The sequence below is a fragment of the Canis lupus genome, chromosome 6 (assembly GCF_003254725.2).
Source record: "Canis lupus dingo isolate Sandy chromosome 6, ASM325472v2, whole genome shotgun sequence".
NCBI classification, from domain to species: domain Eukaryota; kingdom Metazoa; phylum Chordata; class Mammalia; order Carnivora; family Canidae; genus Canis; species Canis lupus.
The window spans coordinates 71,822,460-71,843,505 of record NC_064248.1 but is presented as its reverse complement, the minus strand read 5'-3'; the positions used below and the strand labels follow the sequence as shown (position 1 = coordinate 71,843,505).

Here is a 21,046-nt window from a genome sequence, read left to right as displayed (position 1 = left end):
AAACAATTCTCCAATTTTCCGCAGACACCAAGCATATGTCCTACAATTCAATTCTGTTCTGATACCACCTACCTGGAGTTAGTGTTAGATCCCACAGGCTAAGGGCTAAGTCTCACGAGACCGCCCCCTACCACTCCCAGATGCCAGTCAAAGTCCAGCTTGTCACCTAAGTCTCTCCGGACCCTTCTGGGTTCCCCATTCAGTTGTCTTGGAGAATACCTAGGTCCTATAGCTAAAACTGCATGAAACTCTTAACAATATTTTTTCTTCTTTTATGAAAAAGAATATCATAGGACATATTTAATAATAAGGTATGAGAAATTTTATATGACTTCTTATCTTGAAAGCCTAGATTTGGGAATCTCAGGATTTTATTGCTGTATGTGCTTGTGTTTTTTTTTTTTTTTTTCATTACTTCCTTCTCCTCTCTCATTTCCTCCTTCTCCCTTCTTTGCCTCTTTAGCACTCTTGTATACACACTAACATCTGGAATAGACTGGGTGAATCAGAGCTATATTCATTTTTTAGGGTTGACATAACAAAATACAACAGACTGGGTTGCTCTAATGCCAGAAATTTATTTTCTCACAGTTCCGGAGGCTGGAAGTCCAAGATTTTGAGGTCAGCACATTTGGTTTCTTCTGAAGCCTCTCTCCTGGGCTTGTAGATAGCCACATTTTCCTTGTGTCTTTACATGATTGTCCTGTCCATGTCATCTGCGTACTAAACTTCTGTTTTTATAAGGACAACAGTCCTATTGGATTAGGGCCCACCCTAATGATTCCATTTTGACTTAAATACCTCCTTAAATTGTATCCCTTTAAATATAGTCAAACTGTGAAGTTATAAAAGGGCTTCAACATATTAATTTGTGGGGCGTACAATTTAGCTCATAACAGAAGTCTTTTCCTTATGTTGTATTTTTGCAGTGCTTGTACCTATGGTAAGAGCATTGACCTGGTTAAATTCCTTCTTGATCAAAATGTCATAAGCATCAACCACCAAGGAAGGGATGGGCACACAGGTAAGACTTTGGTGAGACATCACCAGTTTTTGATGCATATCAATGCTCAAGAACAGTGGTGTGATTAACAGGGAAGAGGAAAAAGGAAGTGGTCAGTCTGATGAGGAAGGGTCAACCCTGATGAGGAAGGATGTTTTGTCTGATGACATCATTTAGAATTCATGGTGCATAGTGATAATAAAAAAAAACTGGAATGACTTTTGGTCAGTTTCATTATCCTGCAAAATTATCTATAGTTGACACATCTATTATGGCCCATACCAGGAACAACTGACCACACTGCCTTGCCCTTGGTTTGTTGCTCAAGAAAAACATTTATCTGGGGCCTTTGTTCTCGTATAAAGATGCTAATATTTGTTCTTGGTAATTTCAGTGGATGTAGAAATACCAGAAATTGTGCTAAACATAAGGCAATCTATCTAGAAGATCAAGTAAATAGGATACTTCTTTTTCTTAAAGTAGGGTGTGCTTGCTCAATAATAGAATTAATTCTTTATCAAAGAAATCCATCTTTGCTTTATATCTCTGGCAACAATGCTGTGATGTGGTAATTACTGTCTTTTGAAAATTGAGGTTCAGTTTTCCTCTTTTCTTCTTTCATACTTTCATTCTATTATAGGATTGCACTCTGCCTGCTACCATGGTCACATTCGCCTGGTTCAATTCTTACTGGATAATGGAGCTGATATGAATCTGGTAGCTTGTGATCCTAGCAGGTCTAGTGGTGAAAAAGATGAGCAGACATGTTTGATGTGGGCTTATGAAAAAGGTATAGTCTTCATCATTGCATCTCTATAGTGATACCATTGAACTTTGTGCATAGAGTATGTCGATGCATTAATAATTCCTTTGCTTGTATTACTTGTACACTCCCATTTTCTCTATAGATTATATTTGAGTCTTTGGGAACTTGATCAAAGAGTCCAATAGACCTTCACTAGGGAAGGCGACTCTGGGGCTACAGATGAGCTGAAGGCATTCTTGGTATTGGCACTTTGAAAAGCAAATGAGCTATAACAGTCCTAGATACTGGAGAAATAAAATTATGATATGTAATAATAGTTACTTTCCTAGAGTAGACATAGAGCTAGACTTTGTCTCTTATATAGGGGAATTTTTATATGGATTCAAACTGTTTTAGTGAAATAATTACAAAGAAAGGGAATATTTGTTACATCTAACCTTACTGACAATGCCTGGACTAGGAAAAAGAGACCAGTAAGTAGTGCGTACCTATAAACTTAACTTGAGCTCGAAGTGATGAAACTTTGAGCTTTGATGTGAGAACACCTGGGTTTAAATCAAGCTGTATTCTTTGATCTTGGACAAGTCATCTATCCTTGCTGAATTTCAGTTTCTTTTCTTTTTCTTTTTTTAAATAACAATGATTTATTGTTTCTAATGGTTCTTTGAGTTGACTGGGTGGTTTCTTTGCCTGTTTTGCCTGGACTTGCTCATGAGCTACATTTAGTAAGAGGGGTTGGCTGGGCTGGAACACCCAAAATGGCCTTAGATGTCTAACAGTTGGTGCTGGTTGTTGCCTGGGGTATCCCTCTGCTCCCTTCAACCAGTGTCTTTCAGCAGGTGAGATTGACTTTTCAAGTGGCAGTCTTGGTATAGTGTTGCGAGAGAGAACAGAATTTGCAAAACCTTTTAAGGCTTTGACTTCTAAGTCATTTAATGTCCCTGTTGCCACATTTTATTGGTCAAAGTAAGTCCAAAGGCCAGTCCAGATTCAAGGAGTAAGGAAGTAGATGTTTCTTCATCTAAGAAAAAAAAAAAAAAAGAGAGAGAATAATAACAATGCCGACTTCACAAGATTATAAAGATTAAATGAGATAATACGTGCAAATTGATTACTACACTGGCTGGCACATAGCAAGCACTAATAATTGGTAGTTCAGTACTGATAACAGTGGTAATAGTAGTAGTTCATAAATAGAGTATATCAATAATGAGCTGTACATTTTAAGGGAAAGGAAACTAGAAACAATCAAAGATGAAATGGCATCTTCATCATTGTTTTAAGATATATTGGACCTCATGAGCAAGCTCGAGATATACACGTAAGCTGCTATGGAGTTTAAATGTTCAGGTGAAATGGAACAGTCTACATTGTCATTGAAATAAGAAGGTTGCAATGAAATACTGTTAAATATAAAATACTGCCTATTTTTTGCTGTCTTATTAGGATGTTGAAAGTACATAAAGAAGTGTTGGGTTTAAACGCTCGAATCTTAGAAGTCCGTACTAAAAAAGCACAGCTACTAAACTGGAAGATTTCTCAGGCTACCAATTTGATCTAAAAGGTTTTCACCCTAAAGTAGGACACGAAATTCTATCAATTAAAAGAGAGATGGAATCTGATAGCTAGGAATGGGGAGTTGTAAGTACATAGAGAGAAAGAAAAATATAGATCCGAAGACTGCCAGTGAAAAAATGATTATAGGAGTTACTTTAATAGAGACAAGTGAGCAGACATGGTAAAGTAAGGGATGAGCTAGATGTGACCCTGTTATGTTTTATGTTTTTTATTTCAGCATTGGGTAAACACACACACGCGCATACATACGTCTGCACGTTATAGCTCATTGAATTTTCACAAACTGAACTCACATCCAACATCCAGAATCCAGATGAAGCAACTGAAGATGGCCAACACAAAAGCCCTATTCACATTCTCTTCCAATCATTCTACAGAAAGGGTCCCGCTGCCTCTATGGAGCATAGATTAGCTTTGCCTTTCTCTGCCCTTTAGACAAGTGGAATGTAATGGCATATACATTTTTGAGTCTGGCGTCTTTTGACCAACAATTTGAGAGATTCACTCATGTTATTTCAGGTCATTATATGTTTTTCATTCTTGTTATAGAATATAAAGTTTTGTTACTATATCACTATTCATTCTTCTGTTTAGGAGCATTTTGATAATTTTTAATTGGGGGCCATTAAGAATACTTTTGCCATTTAGCATTCACATACATGACTTCGGATGAATATTTTGATGCATTTCTGTGGTACAAGGACCTTCTAATTTGTATAAAATAAATTCCAGGATGGGTTGGTGGCTCAGTCTGAGTCAGTCTCAGACCCTAACTGACTGAGTTAAGGGTCTGCCTTTGGCTCAGATCATGATCCCAGGGTCCTGGGATTGAGCCCCAGGTCAGACTCTCTGCTCAGTGAGGAGTCTGCTTCTCGGGCTCCCTCTGCCCCTCCCTCCTGCTTGTGCATGTGCACGTGCATTCTCTCTCTCTCTCTTTCTCAAATAAATAAATAAAATATTTAAATAAATAAATAAATTCCAGGTAGTTCTGTATTTGAGTATCAGTTGAAAAATCTTACATATTCTGAAGCCTCGGGAGGGCTTACTAAGTTCTACTTACTCAACGCATTGCATTTATTCAAGTGATTCTCAGACAGTGTCTCTCAAGAAACTTGAGTTTCAGGGAAAGCTGTTTACAAAGCATTAGTCTTCCGGAAGACAGCTCAGATATAGCTGCTATAGCTAACTCTTCACAGGGGTTGGCTTTGTTTGTTTTTAGTTGACTGAGAGTGATAGTTGAAAACTGGTTTTAGTTTTATTTTTTTGTGGAATTCCACACTTTAAGAAACAATGAATCATTGTGTAAGTTCCCAAGATTTCCTTGCAAATGACAACAACAAAAATCATTTAGCTTAGAGGATTTACCCACTGGTCTCTGCAACATATGCTATACTTGTCACCCTTATGTGTTCGACTAATGTGCTAGGCATCAGTGTTGTATTTCGTTATTACTATGAATTTTAACAAATTGAATGTTAGTACTCAAGAGACAGATGGATCTTTTGCATATGTTCTAGAACAGAACGAGTCAAAACCCACAAAATGAAATTGTTGCTATTTTCTCTTGCTAGAAAAATGTATTGTTTTCATATGTTCAGGGGAGATTGACATGGCCTCATTAAAATATCATCACTATACTATACTATTTAGTCTACTCTCTTAATAGAAATCTGGAAGTTTTTCTCAAATGCTACCCGTCTCAATGCTTCTAGGACAAATTTTTCAACTGACAAAAATTTTTTTTAGCTTACCTTCTGCTGTTCTGATACAGCACATTCAGTTCAGGGGTGCTTTAGAGTTTTGTAAGAGTTATCAACATTTATTTATTTATTTATTTATTTATTTATTTATTTATTTATTTTAGACATAGAGAGAGAGAGAGAGAGAGAGGCAGAGACACAGGCGGAGGGAGAAGCAGGCTCCATGCCAGGAGCCCGATGCGGGACTCGATCCCAGGACCCCAGGATGATGCCCTGGGCCAAAGACAGGTGCCAAACCACTGAGCCACCCAGGGATCCCCCTCAACTTTCTTTTAGAAACTCAGAAAAGAGTTTGCTCACCATGGCTCCCTGTGGGATCAGATATGAAGAACAGTTTCCATTTACAGAACCCTTTTAACCTAAAGATATCAAAATCAATCTTGGAAATGATTATCCTGGTGACCTTGATTCCACACAGAAGCCTACTGATTAAGTTTCAATATTTTTCTGTGAGGCTACTCAAAGCTCTGATTTTACAATATTTAGAGTGTTTCCCCTCCTCTAGTCGGCTACCGGCACCCCTCCCCGTTGTTTGCTACTCTTCCATCTGAGAGTAGCCATAGCTGTCTCACTCACTTGGATCTGTTATGCCCTTTCCCTAGGGTACAAAGGACTTGTATGAATCAATTTAAATTGGCCAGAAGAAATCGCCAGCAGCCTGCTTACGTTTAAATCCTCTGCCCTAATCACCAGTATGGAAAACTCATTGAAAAGACCTACACATAATCTTACATCCATTGCATTAAAGATGAAACTGCCGAATTGAAAAGATCTCAGCCAATTAGAATTGAACACATAGCTCAATAGTGTGTCTGGCAGTTAGATCTGAAAAGGCTGCTTTTGACAAAGAAAAGCACTTCTTTATGTCAGGCTGTTTAGGGTCAGAAAATAACCCAAACCAGAAACAGAGCTAAAAACTTCTTATTTTGCTTCAGTACTGACACCAGTTAAAGTAATTTACAGAGGCTCCTCTCCCAATATCTAATTACGCAGAATACAATATTTGTATACATCAGAACGACTGTAATTCACAGTGACAGGGAGCTGCAGTTGGAGAATTAGTGAGTAAGTGAGCAAAAACAATAAAAATCAAGACTCCTGTACCATGATATATACTTTGTTCATTCCTTTTGACAAGTGTAGTATGGTGTGAATTATTTATAGTAAACGTACTATAGTGTATTCTCTAAAAGTAATAAAGTCTTACAGTTGTGAGTTTCTACAGTCTTCAGCCAGTAAAAAATAACTAAAAGATAAGAGTGGGGGAAAAGTTGAAGGAAGAAGAGATGGATTTGTTAATTTTTTTGATAAATCTTCATCAATGGATTGTAAATTCCCAAACTTCTTCTATATTAAATTCTTACCAATTTGGGTTTAGTTACTCAGTTTAGTGAAGCTTAATTTAATATGCTAGAGTGAATTAGGGGTGAAGGAGAAGAAATAAATGCAAAATTTAGATGGTATTTCAAAATCTATGTGAAATTTTGTGTGTACTGGTTACTGTCTACATGTTTAGTTACCCTCTTTTAAAAATAAAACAAATAGAATAATACTAACTCTCATTAGAATGTTCAGAACTCTTATTTTTGTTGGGGGGGTAGCACAATTTACACACAGTAAGATATTTTCTGAAACACAATAACTGTAAAAACCCACAAACACACTTAATTCTACTACTGAAATCAATATTGCACTGTATGTTAATTAATTTAATGTTAATTTAAGTAAAAATTTGAAAATAAAAAAAGCAAAAGCCACATACATTAAAATGGAGAGTAGAAGAATTTACATTCATTACGTGCCTATTACACATCCATATACATGTATTTATAATTAAATTATCAAGTTAATGCTTTAAATTGCTATTACCTTCCTATTACAGATTAATACAAGTTTGAGACTTCAATCCGTCAATTCACAATTGCCCAAACCACACAGCTCTTAAGTGAAGAGCTGGTACCAAACAGATTTCTGTCTTATTTCTTATTTCTGTACAAGCTCTTATCACTCACTTGAGAATCAAATCCAAGTCCAAATTCCATCCTTACTATTTAATGACTTCGGACACGTCATTTAACCCCTCTAAGATTTCATATTCAGATTTAAAAGAATAAATTAATAAACACTTTACAGAATTCTAAAGGTTCGGGCTAAGATCTAAATGTCTGGAACATAACAGAGCTCAGTAAAAATAATGGTATCTGCTATTATTAGGTTCATAGCAAAGGTTTAGTCAAGCTTCACATAAGTCCCAAATCGCAGTCTTTCCTAATTTAAAACATGTTTTAGTGTCCAGGAGGAAATATGACATATTGACTCTCTAATGAAGAGTTTATATCCCTGCCAAACACCACCAGACAAAACTGGAATAAGTAAAACCATGCGTTGTTATGCGGCACCTTGGGGGCTCAGTCGGTTAAGCATCTGACTCTCAGTTTCGGCTCAGGTCCTGGTCTCATGGGTCGTGACATCAAGCCCTATGTCAGGCCCCGCTCAGTCATCTGCTTAGATATTCTCTCCCTCAGCCCCTTCTCCTAGTCTGTTTCTCTCTCACTCTCTCTTTCAAATAAATAAATCTTTAAAACCAACCAACCAAAAAAAAAAAAAAAAAGCATTGTGTGTTTTATTTATTTTTCTTATTTATGAATCAAGTAACATCATTTATTTTAAAACCTCAGAACTGAAGCAAAATTAAGGAGGTTTTAAAAATCACTGATCAGAATATTTTAAAAAAGTAATTTAAAAACCATTATTTTATTTGTATAGTTGCATGCAAACATGTAAAACAATAAGTTTAGCACAAATTTGCAAGTATCTTTGCTATAGTAGGGTTTCCCCTTCAGTCGTGGACAAGTGTCAGAATTTGTGGCCATGTTTTCAAACCACCATACCAACTGACTCACTGGAGCTTTGTACTTGGATATCTGAGGAGTATGTAAAACTCAACAAGCCCAGAATTGAACTTAATATCTTTTTTTTGTCCTCATCAGTCAGTTTCTCCTGCCATATCTCTTACTCATTCTGTCATTTAATGGCGTTTGCATCCACTTAGTCGCCGAGTTCAGAAATCTGGATTGATGCTTGGTGACTTTTTCTCCCTCAATCTCTCTTTCCCCACATCCATTCAATCAAAAAGTCTCATCATTTTACTTCACAGGTACATTTTAATCCATCCTTTCTTCTTTATTCTTACTGTCGCTGTTTTAGTTGATAACCTTATCATCTTTCTCCTGATCCATTTTAAAAGCTTCATAACTACTTTTTTTTTTTATTGTCTTCAGCTTCTCTGATTCCATTTTCTCACTGTAGTCTTGAAGAAGTGTAAACAGGGCCATAGCATTCCCCAGCTTAAAATCTTTCATTGACACACTATTAACTATAGAAAAAGTTTCAATGTATTGTCAGAGCATCATACCCTGTGCCTTCCTACCTCTCAAACCTCATGTCCAGTCACTCCTGTCACACGAGCGACCCCACACGCCACAATCATCATTACATCCACTGCATCATTAACATTCACCAGGGGTTCACTCTGTGCCAGGCATATTCTAAATACTTTGTATGCATTAACTTATCACATGGGCACAATTATCCTGAGACAGTGTCTTACTAACATGACAGTAATACAAAGATACTCGTTCTTCCCCGGGTATACCATGTTATTCCATGTTTCCTAAGCCTTTTCTCATACAATCCTCTCTATCTCTACACGCCCCATTCTCCCTATCCCACTCCACTTTTTCAATTTCTGATTTCTACTGAGCTTTCAAAACTCCATTTACAGATCCTCTCTTCCTGAAAACCTTTGCTGACGTTCCAGGCTAGCATGCATGTCCTTTCCTTATGTTTTATTACACCGTCCGTGCATCTCTGTCTCTGTATTTAGCATTTCACATTGAAGCACCCCTCCTCTTACCAGATTATAAACTTTTTGAGAGCAAACATTTGAGCTATTAATTTTTCTCTTCCAAAAGACTAATTCAATGACTGATTCCTAATAGGTGCTCATATACGTTTGTTGGAGTAAATTAGAGAATGAGCAGATATCTTCGTCAGTCCCACGTCTCGCTCATTAAATGGCATCTAGTTCATCATAATATAGTAGACGTTCTCAAGAATACCACTCACCACTACTCTGGTGTCTCCATAGATATTTCTTTAAATATTGTGGACTTCTTATTAACTGCACAATTCTAATTAAATTTTAGTAGGCAGATGATTTTAAAGTATTTTTTTAAAAAGCTCCCCTTTCTATGCATTAGAACCATGAAATATGCCCTTCTGCTTCTAATGCTATTCTCCTCCATTTTTGCTTAATCGACTCATATCCATCTTTCAAGTTCAGCTTAAAAGACAGTCCCTTAAGGGACTCTTCCGTGACCCCTCTAGCCTACTGCAAAATAGCACTGTTATGCACATTCATAGCATCCTCTACCTTTTCCTTCCTAAGAACTTGGCTAAATAAGATTTGAACATTTATAATTTTTTTCTTTTATTCTAGAAATTATTCATTATAAGATTAAAGGCATTTATATCTCAATATTATATCTCTCATACCTGGTTCTATTCATTCAGTCATTCAAAAAAAAAAAATACTGCAAACCTAATATATGACAGACCCTGTGCTAAGAACTGAGGTAAAACAGTGAGATAGACAATATTTACCCTGTTCTTTGGAAGTTTGTATTTCTAACGGAAGAGACAGGTCATGGGCAAGAAAACAAATAGAAACTATCAGAAAATAAGTCCTGTGACTAAAATGGAAAGGAAATACAACACTGAGTAAAAAGCTTAAGGACACTATTTTTTAAAGATTTTATTTATTTATTCATGAGAGACACACAGAGAGGCAGAGACATAGGCAGAGGGAGAAGCAGGCTCCATGTAGGGAGCCCAATGTGGGACTTGATCCCAGGACTCCAGGATCAGGCCCTGAGCTGAAGGCAGACACTCAACTGCTGAGCCGCCCCAGGCATCCCAGAGACACTAGTTAAAAATCAAGAAGTCATGGAGGCTTCCCTGGGAGGATATTACTTGAGCTGATCTCTAGTGGCTGCTCAATAAATATTTGTAGAAGGAAAGAGAAGGGAAAAGAAATGCCAAATGAGAAGGAGAGAAGAGAAGGAAAGAAGAATGCTAAATGAGTTGGTTTGCATAGAGTTCTTGTGGCAAAAGCATTCATGATGGGGATTCTTATCTCAAGGTGAAGGACTGGTGGCATTCTTGTTTGGGCCTGGTGATTTGGTGATTAATGGACAACAATATTGGGGAGAAAAGATGCGTGTACCCTTTCTTGTGAAAGCATCTTTCAGATTTAAGAGATGAGAAGATGAAGCAAGTCTTGAATTTTTCTTGCCTCTGATAGTGTGTGGACCAGGAGGAAGAACAAACATCAGGAGCCATCCTTGATCCTACTTTTCAATGCTTTTGGAAAATGAGCTTTTGACATTATGGAAGGGGAGATAACAAAATATTGACCAAAATCTCATCTAGACCATTGCTGTGAAAGTTTCCTCCTTCAGGCATGTACAAAGAAAGGCTGAGACTGCTCCTTTGATCACCTGGGCATTTTGAACATGTGAGGTCAATAGGAATTCCTTGGCTTATGTAATCAAGAACTAATCCCCACGTTCTCTATCTTAGACCCAGGGGGCCTTGGAGTCACAACGTCAGAGAGAAGGTCTTATACTTACTAGCATCACTGACCATTAATCTTCAGACCTAGTACTTAAAATGATTTTCATAACAATGTTTCTTCTATGTTATTAAAAATAATTTTTCATAGCAATAAACAGCACTCAGTGTTTCTAAGACAAAATGATAGGGTTGGAGAGACCCAATCATCCCTATCATTATAGGGATATATCCCTATCATTATAGGGATATAGTAAAATGTGTCCTTTTCTTCCTTGAGTAATTGTGAACCCTCTGCTGTACACATGGTCATGACATACATTCTAAACTGTCTATGTGATAGACCTCCGGAAGGGCTTATAGCCTTAAACAACAACCTAGGTTATAAAGTAAAGATATGCAGAAAGTCGAAAACAAAGAAGTTTGGAATTGGGAGGAATCACTCCACATATAAGGAAAGGAACAGAAAAAGAAGACGAATTAAAGGGTAAACATGGAATTTGAGTTAATACAGACAGATTGGAAGAGTGGGATGCAGGAAACGAAAGACACTCCAAGCTGGCAAGAACCCTCATGGGCTCCAATCGGTAATCCTCTGACGGTGCAAAGCATTATTAAAACTGCATTAGGCTAATAACATAGCAACCTCCTGTTTTGGGTAAAATACTTGGATGTAGATAGTAAATTCTTAGATATGGGAAAACATTTTATTCAATTAGCGAAAGTTTGATTATCTCTGGACGTGTTCCATTAGCACGCCTGGGCTGTCTGGGTGCATCCATTATCAGGAGCGCCTTAGCAAGTCGGGTCCGTGAGTTCCACCGAGGCATTTCCCCGCTTAACTCCTTATGGCCAAGTGTCAGGGAGCTGGGCCCCGGCGGTTTCCAGGTTTCTTTGCATCCACTTGGGTAGTGTGTCAGAACAGTGACAGCAGCAGAGAATTTCCCATACATGTGGGCCTCAGCCCACAGTTAGCAGGAGGTGGGAAATCAGGCGGAGATGCCTTCCAGAGCCGAGGGGCCTCTTGGCATTTCCCTGGCAGCCTCATGCTTATCATCAGCCAGAACCCAGGCACTCATTAGGCTCTTGATGAAAAGCATCCCAAAGAAAATGCCAGCAAATTGTGCCACTGTGCTGGCAGGAAATTAAAACCGCTCAGAGCAAGCGGAGCCAAGAGAGCTGTTGAAATGAAAGGTAACATCAAGGGTGTGATCACTGACTCCCACAGGCTCAGGATTCAGGATGCGGCTCTCTGCTTCACGAGGGAAGGCGGGAGGCCTCTCTGCTGTCAGCCCCAGCCGCAGTCAGCCCCACAGAGAGGCTGAGACCGGCAGGGAGGTGGACTTTGTGATTTGAGTAAGCTTTGTTATGCCTGGGTAAATGCTTGGGGCTCAGGTTGTTTAATTTTTTTCCCAAAGGAGAAACAGAAATAAGAAAATTTGTTTTGTTTTGGTTTGCCTTTGTCCCAAACGCTTAAAGGCCACATTACGGAAAAGAACCACTGACTAAAAGCACCACAGGTCCTGTTCAAGTGGGGCAGACAATGCAGAGGGGAGCAGAGAAGCCTCCAACCTGTGAATCTGGCAGCAGGCCGCACGCAGGGGTATTTCAATTTCAGAGAACTTTTTGTTGGTGGTGCTACTTTCATCCTGAGGCTCAAATGGCCGTCAGCACATGGGGAAGAAAGGGAGGCTCTCAACGGGAGGCAGCGGCAACACGCCAGCAGAGCGCGCCGAAACGTTCCTCACCCTGGGGTGTTAGGCAGAGTGATGGCCCCCCAGAGATGTCCAGGTCCTATTCCCTGCAACTTATGAGTACTCGGCCTTCCATGGGAACGGGGAATCGAGGCTGCTAATTAGATGACTCTTTGAGAAAGATTATCCTGGATTATCCCAGTAGGTCCAGTGTACTAGCAGGGTTCCTTAACTGTGGAAGAGGGAGGCAGAAGCAGAGGTCAGAGTGATAGGGAGGAAGGAGGACTCGGCCGGCCATTGATAGCTTTGATAACATGAAAAGGGGGGCACAGCCAAGGAATGTCAGTGGCCTTTCAAGGCTGGAAAAGGCAAGGAAGCTGATGCTCCCCTGGAGCCTCTAGAAAGGAGCAGGGCCCTGTCCACACCTTGATTTTAGCCCATTGAGAACTACATCAGACTTCTGACTTCCACTGCTACAAGACAATAAAGTTATATTGTTTAAGCCGTGAAGCTTGCAGTAGTTAATCACAGCAGTGACAGAAATAGAGCATATTGGTGTTTAGAAAAGTTATCTGAAGTTCCATAAGAGAGTTCCCAAGTTCATTTACAATTGTGGGGGCAAAATAGTAAAGCAAGAAAGCGGTAAAAAGATCCGAAAGGCATATTTACATGTTAGGATTGTAGGCACATGTATTATCTCACTTAAATCTCTACAACAGCCTTAGGAGGATTATCATAACGCTAATCTGTGAATAAGGATCTTATAAAAAAGGGAAATAACTCATGTCTTCCAACTAATTAAAGTGGTCCCTCATCTCACCTACATTAAAATCCAAACTTCTTCCTTTAAACTCCAAAGCTCCACATCCATAGTATCAGAGTGTGGACTCCTAAATGGCATCACCTAAGGCTTAGGAATCTGTGGTTTAAAATGCACTCCCTCCATGAAACTAGGAGCTGGTACTTTGAAAGAATTAACAAAATTGATAAACCCCTAGCTAGATTTGTCAAAAATAGATACAGAAAGAGAGAGAGAAAGAGAGAGAGAGAGAAAGGACCCACAGAAATAAAATCAGGAATGAAAAGAGGAGAGATCACAACCAACACAGCAGAAGTACAATTATAAGAGAAAATTATGAGCAATTATATGCCAACAAATCAGACAATCTGGAAGAAATGGATAAATTCCTAGAAACACATAAACTACCAAAACAGAATCAGGAAGAAACAGAAAATCTGAACTGACTGTAACCAGCAAAGAAATTGAATCGGTGATCAAAAATCTCCCAACAAACAGGATTCCAGAGCTAGATGGCTCCCCAGGAGAATTCCATCAGACCTTTAAAGAAGAATTAATGCCTCTTCTTCTGAAACCGCTCAAATAAAAGTAGAAATGGAAGGAGAACTTCTAAATTCATTCTATGAGGCCAGCATTACCTTGATTCCAAAACCAGAAAAAGACTCCACTAAAAAATGAGAATTACAGGCCAATATGCGCCTCAAGGACATGGATGTAAAAATTCACAACAGATACTAGCTAATAGAATCCAACAGTACAATGAAAGGATTACTTACCGCAACCAAGTGGGATTTATTCCTGGGCTGCAGAGGTGATTCAACATCCACAAATCAATCAATGTGATACACCACATTAATAAAAGAAAGGATAAGAACCATATGATCCTCTCAATAGATGCAGAAAAAACATTTGACAAAATACAGCATCCTTTCTTGATAAAAACCCTCAACGAAGTAGGGACAGAGGGAACATACTTCAACATCATAAAGGCCATACACAAAAGACCCACAGCTAATATTCTCAAAGGGGGAAAACCTGAGAGCTTTTTCTCTACAGTCAGGAAAACAACAGGGATGTCCATTCTCACCACTGCTGTTCAACATAGTACTGGAAGGCCTGACCTCAGCAATCAGACAGCATAAAGAAATAAAAAGCATACAGATCAGCAAGGAAGAAGTCAAATTTTTACTTTTTGTAGATGACATGAACTCTATGTAGAAAACCCAAAGACTCCACCCAAACATGGCTGGAATTGATACAGGAATTCAGCAAAGTAGCAGGATATAAAATCAGCACACAGAAGTCTGTTGCATTTCTATACACCAATAATGAAGCAGCAGAAAGAGAAGTCAAGGAATCAGTCCCATTTGTGGTTGCACCAAAAACCATAAGATACCTAGGAGTAAACCTAACCAAAGAGGTAAAAGATCTGTTCTCTGAAAACTATAGAATACTTATGAATTTGAGGAAGACACAAAGAAATGGAAAAACATTCCATGCTCATGGGTTGGAAAAACAAATTTTGTTAAAATGTCCCTATGGCCCAAAACAATCTAGACATTTAATACAATCCCTATCAAGATAACATCAGCATTTTTCACAGAGCTAGAACAAACAATCCTAAAATTTGTATGGAACCAGAAAAGACCCAGAATAGCCAAAGTAATGTTGAAAAAGAAAACCAAAGCTGGAGGCATCACAGTCCCAGATTTCAGGCTGTATTACAAAGCCTGTGACCATCAAGACGGTATGGTACTGGCATAAACGACACATAGTTCAGTGGAACAGAATAGAGAACCCAGTAATGCCCATATAACTATATGGTCAACTATCTTTGACAAAGCCAGAAAGAATATCCAATGGAAAAAAAAGACAGTGTCTTCAATAAATGGTGTTAGGAAAACTGGACAACCACACGCAGAAGGATGAAACTGGACTACTTGCTTACACCACCCACAAAAGGATAAGTTCCAAGTGATTGAAAGACCTAAGTGTAAGACAGGAATCCATTGAAATCCTAGAGGAGAACGTGGCTGCCTTTGAACGTGGCTGCAGCAGTTTCTCACTAGACACATCTCCGTAGGCAAGGGAATCAAAAACAAAATGAACTATTGGGACCTTATCAGGATAAAAGGCTTCTGTGCAGCAAAGGAAACAACAAAACTAAAAGACAGCCAACGGAATGGGAGAAGGTATTTGGAAATGACATAGATAAATGGTTGGTATCCAAAATCTAAAAAAAAAAAAAAAAAAAAAAAAAACTTTTCAAACTCAATGCCCCCAAAATAAAAAATCCAGTCAAGAAATGGGCAGAAGACATGAACAGACATTTCTCCAAAGAAGACATAAACGTGGCTAACAGACACATGAGAAAATGCTCAACATCACTCGTCATCAGGGAAATACAAATCAAAACCACAATGAGATCCCACCTCACACAGGTCAGAATGGCTAAAACAAACAACTCAGGAAACAAAAGATGTTGATGAGGGTGAAGAGGAAGGGGAACCCTCCTGCACTGTTGGTGGGAATGCACACTGGTGCAGCCACTCTGGAAAATGGTATGAAGGTTCCTAAAAAAGTTAAAAATAGAGCTACCCTATATGACCCAGCAATTGCACGACTAGGTATTTACCCCAAAGGATACAACAATAGTGTCACAAAATAGTGATGAATGGATAAAGAAGAGGTGGTATACACACAGGTGCACACACACACACATGCACACACACCGGGATGCTACTCAGCTATCAAAAAGAATGAAGTCTTGCCATTTGCAATGATGTGAATGGAACTAGATGATATTATGTTGAGTGATGTAAGTCTGAGAAAGATAAATACCGTGATTTCACTTCCATGTGGAATTTAAGAAACAAAGCAGATGAACATAGGGGAAGGGGAAGGAAAAATAAAAGAAGATAAAACCAGAGAGGGAGGCACACCCTAAGACACTCTTAACTATAGGTGATGAACTGAGGGTTGCTGGAGGGGAAGTGGGTGGGGGACAGGGTAACTGGGTGATGGGCATTAAGGAGGGCGCTGGTTGTATTGAGCACTGGGTGTTGTATTTAAGTGATAAATCACTAAATTCTACCTCTCAAACTAATACTACACTAAATATTAACTAGAAATTAAATAAAATTTTGAAAGAAAATAAATAAACAACATGTGTTCCGGGTGATTCCTATACACACTAACAAGTTTGTGAAGCACTACTGCACATGATGTGAGCTCATCTATTTTTCTACCCAAGTCTGGAACCGCTCTCACCCTTGCTTGTGATGCTCCAGCCACACCGGCCTTTCATTTCTGAAGAAGTCACATTTCTGCTCCCACCTTGTAACCTTTACATTGTCTGTTCCTTATTAGAGTCTTTGGAAATGTGCCTCTTGGCTAATGCCATTCAGGCCTTGAGCTTTCCCTAATTGTGAGCACAGGAGAGTCCAAAGAAAAAGGGCTAATAGGACTGGCTCCTCATTATTTCATCATAACCTACATCTATCATTTGAGAAAATTACGAATCTGCCAGTCATGAATTGAAATCTATGGATAAGAAAATGGGCACTCATTGTTCACTCTGTAGATTTAAGTTTTGCTACAGATTTTAGCAATTGTTATCACGGTGTTTTTTTTTTTTGTTTTTTTTTTTTCTTTTTCTTTTTTCTTGAAGAATCTGGTGTTGGGATATTACATTTGGAAAAGCTTTTAATGCTAGTTAGTATCTTAATTACTTCATCTCATGATCTTGCATGCTCTATTAATTTTAATTCTCTTTTTTTGAAGGGGGGATTTGATAACCAAGCATAACTCTCAGCACGCACTCTCTACATTAATCAGGTGTGTTCTGAACCAGCGTTAACCATGAACCATCCGTGATCGTTAAGCATGTGTGCTTTTTCAATTCCTAAAGTTTGCCATTTTCACAATGAATTCTGTTGCATTTCACAAGTCTCTTGGCAGGGTCTTTAAGGCTGACTTTGTTTTTCTCTTGTATAAATTAGCTTCAGTAGATTATTTTTATAATTGAAACATAAAATAGTATCAAAAAGTTTAGTTCTATTGAAAACCATGGATCTACTAAGAAGAGCATTTCGCGTTTTTTTCTCTTTCACAATATGTTACCTACTGCAATTAATAAACCCCCTAATTTTGGTGAGTGTTATATAATAGGCATTTATTTATCAGTTATGTAGAAGTCCAATGTGGGCATTTCTGGTCCAGTGGATGACTTTCTCCCATCCCATAGGGCCTCAGAACCTTCTGCAGCCAGCCAGCAGAAGAGAAGAGTAGGAGAAGGCTCACTTTTTTTTTTTTTTTTTTTAAGCCCAGAGTTGGGAGTGGCATCACTTTTGCTCATGTTGCCTTGATGAGAATTTGTCACAAGGCCACAACTTGATGCAGGACGATAAGGCACTATTGTCCCTGGGTGGACAGCTATTCTGAGTGACAAAAATCACTCCATGAATGGGGAGTACAAACACTGATAGGCAGACAGATAACTGCCTCTTGCCACAAAAACCTATGGAATTATCTCAGTGCCATGTTAGACGGCCACGGTCAACCCAAATGTAACATTCAATCAAAGCAAACACATCCCTCTCTCCCAGTTACCGTATGTGCTCTTTACCCTTTTAATGGTGCCCTTAGTACCTCATATTTCCTCATTTAGAGATTCTCATTATTGTTCAACCTACCTCATTATTATTCAAGCTTCTTATGGACAGGACCATAGTCACCTTGTTCTTTATATCCCTACCACCCAATAAAGTGCTTAACATAGTGCTTCAGATCTAGTAGAATCTCAATGAATCATTCTGAATGAATGAAAGAGTGGGTGAATGAATGAGTGAATGAAAGTACTACATTCCTATTGCGATATATTATCTCTTAAGATATATCCTATGTTTCAGGCTACCTCTAATCACTTTTGGGCTGAATAAATCACACAAAAATTAAGACCCTTTGACCTTTTTTGTCTTTTCACAAAGGACATGATGCAATCGTGACCCTCCTGAAGCATTATAAAAGACCGCAGGATGAATTGCCCTGTAATGAATATTCTCAACCTGGAGGAGGTATCCTTTTCTTACTAAGTTTTTGTCGTTAGTACAATATTGTGCCAAAAGGTAAACCTTTATTTCTATTACTACTATTCTGGGGTTAGGGATGAGGGCATGTCAGATTGACTTTATTCTAGGAAAACTTATGTCTGGGTAAGGCTGAAAATAAAGAAGCCTTCACTTAGGCTGTTTTCCGACTCACCAGTCTGCAGTTCCTTCAGGTTTAGCGTTCCCTCGACTGGATGTTTATGAAGCTTATGCATGACCGGGAAGGCCCTGGTGAGCTGAGAGCAGTCGTTTTCCATTTCAGTAATCTATTAAGGCAGGCCAGAGAATACTCATACCCAGACACAAATTAAATCTGCCGGAGTCTACTAGACCTTTTTTTTTTTTTTTTTAATCTTTTATATACTCTCTAAATAAACACTTGCTATACAGTTTCAGTGTCCAGAAAAGGACCTGGGTTAAAGCTATATTCTCAGTTGGTTTTCTTAGCAAATTTCTTTTGTCACCTGCTTCTTTGTATAATGTTTACTGTTTATGTAGAAAAAAAATGCTACTTTAAACTCTGTAATATAATTTGATTTCTAGATGGCTCCTATGTGTCTCTTCCATCCCCCTTGGGGAAGATTAAAAGCATGACAAAAGGTATTTTAACATGGGACAATTGTTATATTTTATTACTAAGGATAACTATTGCCTCAAATGTGATAACCTTCTGTTTTGTTTTACATATTATAAATGATGACTATTTTGCATGCATAAATGATATTATCAACAAAGCATTCTTTCCATAATTAACCTTACCCTCTGTACTATTTTACATGTGCTATCTCGGTTCATGGAGGTACAGCAGTGAAAATATCCTGAGTATTAAAGGAAGATCAAATTCTCATAGACATTTGTATTTTTAATGAAGTCTAAATCACAAATATTAATGTCTTTAAGGAGAATTGGGAATAGGTTTGCCATAGGAAAATCAATTTGAAAAAATAGGTTATTTTCCAAAAGATCCCAAACAAGTAATACCTTGGGAAATTTTTGAGTGTATGCTGCACACAGAAATTAAAGCCATTGAATCAGGAATATTAAAAGATACCTTCATGATTCAACAACAAATTTATAGTTATGCATTTAGAATTTGAAGTTTTTAAAAATTATTTTTGGTTCGAGGTGTTTCTCTGAATGATTCGTGGACTTCTTTTTTGACATCTAATTGGCATCCCTTTGAGATTTAGCTTATGGATATTTGGCTAAGCCCATTATGATAAGTTGAAGGGATCGGCCAGATAAGGCTCCTTATCATGATGTGATGTGAACAGTACTCCGGGGTTGCCATGTCATGCAGATGAGCTAGTTATTGATCAGATTAGAAATAAACCCTTAGCCCTGATAACAAAGGTCAGGGGACAGAGACGGGACTACTCACATGTTTTTAATGCAAAGGGACAAGGATCGTTTGTGATAAGGTTTCAATATCTACAAGTAGTCAATTGTATCTGGAAAATTAAATGTTACCAGGGAATGACATTTTTGGCTAAGTAAGGTATGTACGTGCATCATGTGTACACATCCACGTGTGTTCTTTGTCTTAACAAATAAAATAACATTTCCTGTTTTCAGAAAAGGCAGATGTTCTCCTCCTAAGGGCTGGACTGCCCTCGCATTTCCATCTTCAGCTCTCAGAAATTGAGTTCCATGAAATCATCGGCTCAGGTAACCCAAGAAAACGCCCTTCTGCTTTAGTTTCATGAGCTCGAGACAACACGTGTTTATTCATTTCTCTTAATTTTAGGTTCTTTCGGGAAAGTGTATAAAGGACGATGCAGAAATAAAATAGTGGCTATAAAACGGTAAGAGAGCAGATGAGAAAAGTCAGCACCAGACTGGAATTGTGAACCTTAAGAAGCATATGCACAGCAAGCCCCCTTGTTTTGACCCGTCTGTTGACTGAGGATTTCCTGTTCCCGCCCTTTCCAGTTACCGGGCCAACACCTACTGCTCCAAATCCGATGTGGATATGTTCTGCCGAGAGGTGTCCATTCTCTGCCGCCTCAATCATCCCTGTATAATTCAGTTTGTGGGTGCCTGCTTGAATGACCCCAGCCAGTTTGCCATCGTCACTCAGTACATATCAGGGGGTTCCCTGTTCTCCCTCCTTCATGAGCAGAAGAGGTATGGTTCTCTTGTTCTGACTTCTCACTTCACGTGTCCATGGAATTATCCTTGCATTTACCTCCGAGGCTTTCCACTTGGATGAGCCTTTCCCTTCTAACATCCCTGAGTGCTCGGAAGTGTGGCAGTTTGAAGATGGCTAATAACTTCTGCCCAATAATTATATTTTAGTGAATAGAAATACTTCTGTGCTTTCTTAACAGGAAGTCAGTTGGAGATAACAAATTCAAGGAATTTAAATTAGCAACTGAAGCTTATAATTAGGCCAAATATGGCATACTAATAACGCAGCTATATGTAAGCTGAGAATAAAATAATTACCAGGGGTCACAGTATTTATTTTTTAAAGTTTTAAAAGAGAATGTCCTTGCACAAATCTAATTTGAATTCAGTTCCTAGATACATGCATACAATAATTAGAGTGTGGTTTCACTCAGTTATTAAAGCAGAATCCATTTTCTGTTATCATAAAAAAATTAAGTATAGCATTATAAATATAAAATCAAGTGGAATATTTTGAATATGAGGGGTTGGTACCTGAATTGATTGATAATTAGGCATCATCTGATGTACAAAA

The 21,046-nt window shown here is 38.4% G+C and overlaps 1 protein-coding gene across 10 annotated transcripts in view; it reads left to right on the top strand.

Annotated features, from left to right (window-relative positions):
• The window catches only part of TNNI3K (TNNI3 interacting kinase), a 284,880-nt gene that overhangs the window by 102,047 nt on the left and 161,787 nt on the right, over positions 1-21,046 (top strand). For 9 of the 10 annotated variants that reach the window (XM_025417974.3, XM_049111789.1, XM_049111786.1 and 6 more), the window contains 7 exons: positions 930-1,024; positions 1,644-1,793; positions 18,223-18,309; positions 18,886-18,942; positions 19,918-20,010; positions 20,090-20,147; positions 20,275-20,469. In XM_025417974.3, the coding sequence (XP_025273759.1) occupies positions 930-1,024; positions 1,644-1,793; positions 18,223-18,309; positions 18,886-18,942; positions 19,918-20,010; positions 20,090-20,147; positions 20,275-20,469 (735 nt within the window). The remainder of the gene's footprint in view (positions 1-929; positions 1,025-1,643; positions 1,794-18,222; positions 18,310-18,885; positions 18,943-19,917; positions 20,011-20,089; positions 20,148-20,274; positions 20,470-21,046) is intronic. The other variant, XM_049111790.1, reaches the window with a different exon arrangement.